The sequence below is a fragment of the Belonocnema kinseyi genome, chromosome 3 (assembly GCF_010883055.1).
Source record: "Belonocnema kinseyi isolate 2016_QV_RU_SX_M_011 chromosome 3, B_treatae_v1, whole genome shotgun sequence".
Taxonomy (NCBI): Eukaryota; Metazoa; Arthropoda; class Insecta; order Hymenoptera; family Cynipidae; genus Belonocnema; species Belonocnema kinseyi.
In genome coordinates this window covers 18,249,157-18,253,416 of record NC_046659.1, presented here as the reverse complement: position 1 = coordinate 18,253,416, position 4,260 = coordinate 18,249,157, and the positions used below count along the sequence as shown (strand labels likewise).

General features: G+C 32.7%; 1 protein-coding gene across 1 annotated transcript; it reads right to left on the bottom strand.

The window, feature by feature from the left end:
* Positions 1-383: 383 nt before the first annotated feature.
* On the bottom strand, positions 384-4,219 carry LOC117169663 (putative nuclease HARBI1). Its single transcript, XM_033356143.1, has 3 exons — positions 3,710-4,219; positions 2,349-2,508; positions 384-1,103 (listed from the first exon to the last, which is right to left on the bottom strand). The coding sequence occupies exons 1-3, from the start codon at positions 3,897-3,899 to the stop codon at positions 659-661; spliced, it is 795 nt and encodes a 264-aa protein (XP_033212034.1). The 5' UTR covers positions 3,900-4,219; the 3' UTR covers positions 384-658.
* Positions 4,220-4,260: the final 41 nt, after the last annotated feature.

Genomic DNA, 4,260 nt, shown 5'->3' with positions numbered 1-4,260 from the left:
AGAAAAGTGACTTTCAGTCCTGGAGAATAAATGTAGCGTCATTGCCGAATTTAGCCGAAAAGTACCGGAAAGAAGGGAAGCCACAAAATCGCCGATAGCGCCGCTCTCGTGACATGTGGCCTAACTAGACCCTTGCCGCATCTAGGTAAAATATCTTTGGGTAAAGTTATGTTAAATAAGTTGATATAAGGTAAAGGTTGATCCTCCACAGTTGTCGACATGTTTTTGAAGGGAAAATTTTCATCACTGGCATTATTTTGAAATTTATTTGCCTCAGTGCATGATTTTTCGTAATTTTTTGAGGTTATGGCTCAACCATGACGTGATGGGTGATTTTTGATACCGAATTTGAATTCAGCGCCCCAAAATCCATTGGAATACGTGTGTCTTGTTACCAGATCCGCACACTTTTTTTTGTGTGGCTGTGTTCTTAATCTTCTTGCGTTAAATAATAATGCAGCAACTATGAAGCGCTTTTCCACGGCTGCAACTACATCTCTGCCATATTGGTCGTCAATTGCACCGTTCCCGACATCAACGAATTCGTCAACTACTTCTTCATCCACTACATCCTCCAAATCAAGACAGATGTTGTGAAGAACGCAATATGCAACAATGATGAGAGGTGCATTTTCAATGTGCTGCACATAAAGGTACCTTAGCCTACGAAATCGGCCCAATCACCAATGAAATGCGTTTCTCGTGGACAAAAACGTTCGGGTTCTTCATTTATTGCTTGTTTAATGCCACTCATCTGCCGTACTCGAGCATCATGAACACTACCGCAAATTCCAGTAAATACGTCGACAAATTTCATATTGGCATCGCTCATTCCTTGCAAGATGACTGAATGAAAGTGCTTCCGATTTACGTAACTCCCTTCATCGAACTGAGGAGCACTAACTTCAATATGGCATCCATCAACTGTCGCAACAACACCGGGAAATCCTGATATTGCCCTGAATTGTTCTTCTGCTTCAATTAATTTTTGACCCTCAGGCCACCGATTATAATTGTGAGTCTGATTATTCAGAGTTTGAGCGACATTAAACGTGCATCTCCATGCTGTGTTCATTGAAACGCCGAAACGATCAGCTATTGACCTGAAAGGAAATGTTGATTTTTTGAATTCTAAGCTATTTTATGATAAAAACTGTTAGAAACTATTTTTAAATTATTAAACGACACTTTCATCGAAAATTCATCTTTTGAGTTGGAAATAAAATTATTTGGTTGCAAGTTAAACTCTTTCGTCAATTTTTTTTTCGTTGAAGATTCGTCGTTTTAATCAAAAATTCATTTCTTTTGTTGAAAAATGAGCTGTTTGATTGAAAACTTGTTTTTTCTTTGGAAGTTTTTTGGTTACAAATCTTTTTTTTTTAATGAAAATATAACCACTATTATTCTAGTTGAATATTCCACAATTTTAGTTAAAAATTCATCTCTTTGGTTGAATATTAATATGTTGCCCAAAAATTAAATTAATCTAGTTACAGATTCATCATTTCAGTTACAAATTGAACTACTTCAGTTAATTATTTACAATTTTATTTAAAAACTTATAACTTTGTTTGAAAATGTAACTAATTCTTGGAAAGTTAATTCTTTTGGTTTGAAAGTGATTTTTTTCAACTGGAAATTAAACTTATTCCAATTGAAAATTCCTAATTTGTAGTTGAAAATTCATCTGTTTGGTTGAATTTTTTTTACTTGAAATTTAATTATTTAAGTATTAGTTGGCAATTTATCTTTTTTAGTAAAAATTAATTTTCGGTTGAAAATTGAACTATTTAAGTTGAAGATTCATTGTTTAAGTTGAAAACTCTCATGTTTGGTTTGAAATTAATTTTTTTAACTAAAAATGTTACTATTCTATTTTCGGTTGAAAGCTACTTTTTTCATTCAAGATTCAACTATTTGGTTGAAAATATTTCTTCTATAATTAAAAGTTCAAGTATTTCGTTAAAAATTGATGCATGTTGTTGAAAAATAGTGTTTTTTGGTAGAAAATCATTCTTTTTATTTGAAAATTAATCTTCTTGTTTCCAAATTCATCTTTTTTGTTGAAAATTCAAGAGTTCCAGTTAAATATTCATGATTTTACTTGAAAATTAATCTCTTTGGCTTACGTATTTGTCTCAAAATTAATTTATTTTGCAGTATTTTGCTCTGTTCTGTTAAAGTATGTTTAGAATGAACATCATTAATCAAAATAATGCTTAAGTTTAGCGGGAAGTATGAATATTTTACTTTTAGTTGACGAAAATTGAAAAACTTGACCAAAAAAAGCCAGGAAATGACCGAGAATTTGAAATCGTCCGCCGAATCGCCACCCTGTATATGCCTACCTGTATACTTCCTGGTTGGGAAATGTCCATATAACAATGCACAATTGCTTTCCTGGGCACATTCTAGCAGGTCCAGGATTGTGTGTATGTAAGAAGGGGCCCATATCATCAAGGACTTTCTGAAAGGTTCGCCGAGTAAGTCGGAAGTGTGACTGAAAATCTATAAAACAGAAAAATATCACTTAAGAGTTAATTAATTGTTTACCCAATTTTGTGATGCAGAATTAACTATTAGCAATTCACTGAAGAATTCTTAAATATATTGTAGCTAGGGAAAAATCCCCACACTCCTAGAAATATTTAAAGGGCCACCAACTCACAAAAATCAATAGGGGCAGATTTTGAAAGAATATTACCAAGTTTGGGGATGTAGAATTTACTTTTGAATGTTCACTAAAAATTATCTTATCCATTTTCACCCCTATAAAAATTTTAATAGTTTTAGAAATGTCTCAAGTGTGACCAACAGCCAAAACTAAAAAACGATGGTTATTATTAGCAAGTTTGGAGATGTACAATTATTTCGACAAACTTAATTTAAATACTAGTCTTCTTATTTCGCCATGGAGATTGGCGAAGACTGATGTCAAATCCTTTTTGATTATAAAAGACTGTCCGGACTAGACGGTCACGTATATGCAGCCTATCTGAAACAGTAACTTAAATATTATTTTTATAATTATTCAGTGAAAATACTCGAGAGACATTTTTAAAACTTAATTTTTAGAACACAAACTTTAGCCAAAAATTTAGAGTGGAAATTGGTTCAGGCTAGGCGTGAGTCAATAATTTTTTAATTGTTTACCATCAAACGACTAAAAATGGACTATCAAAAACTCTCAAGTGGCCAATAACAATTCCATACGCAAAAAGGCCTATGGTTTTTAAAGTCGAGATCCCATCTTCAGTCATCTCATTATACTCCTTGAAAGACTCTTCATAATTCCACTCTTTGATTTTTATTTTTAAAAAGTAATTAACAAATTATGCAGTTACAAAAAATTATCTCACCTTCAGTATCTAAAATACTTTTTAAAAATAAAAACCAACGAGTGAAATTGTAAAGAATCTTTCAGGGAAGAAAATAAGCCCCTATATTGGATTTAACTTTCAAAATTGATCAAAATTTTTTTGGTCCCATTTTATAAATTCTATTTCCAGTTTTGAGGTTATATTAAATGGACAATCGTTAATTACAACCAGTAAGATTTTTCTATTTTTTGTTTTATGAATACGTTAATTCTTTACTTCGTGATTGATTTGCATACGCGAAAGGAAACAAACAAGTTTTGCTCCAAAACACATTTTAGCGACATAAATGATTACGAAGCCAATAATCACAAGATGCGAAGAATACTTACCTGACAATGAATACAAAGGTATAATTTCTTCAAAATAAGTTTGCATCCTTGCGTGATTTTCTCGTTCATTCGGTCGAAAAAACTCAAGATTTTCGCCACCGTCGTCTTGAAAAAGAAGATCATCAGCGCCGAAAATTATCGCTGGATCCAAAAGATCAACATGATTCAAATCATTCACATTTGCGGACATTTTTTATTTTCTTCCCGCCCTTTACTTCTGCTCTGGCCAAAACGATGGAGAGTGATCCCAGAGTACGAAGCAGTATTGCCAGATTGGGGATTTGATCGCTAGATTTAGTGATTTTCAAGCGTCTCAGGGATGAATCTAGAGTTGTGAAATATTTAGGGAAAAATTTAGGGATTTCGAGCAAAAGTATTTAAAATATTTGTTGCCAAGAATAGTTCCAAGTTTCAGTGAATTTCAGCTAACAACATGACGATTCCCGAAGCATTAACCAAAAACTGACTGTTTGGCAATATATTTTTTCGGTTTTATTATTTGCCAAAATCTTGCGGTTCATGAACATTTACTTTTACACACACTACGTTGT

Bases quoted from the DNA above. Each gene is read 5' to 3' on its own strand.
- LOC117169663 (XM_033356143.1), bottom strand. From the start codon at position 3,899: ATGTCCGCAAATGTGAATGATTTGAATCATGTTGATCTTTTGGATCCA. The intron at 2,509-3,709 runs GTAAGTATTCTT...TCTGTTTTATAG, and splicing joins ACCTTTGTATTCATTGTCAG to ATTTTCAGTCACACTTCCGA. The intron at 1,104-2,348 runs GTAGGCATATAC...ATTTCCTTTCAG, and splicing joins CCCAACCAGGAAGTATACAG to GTCAATAGCTGATCGTTTCG.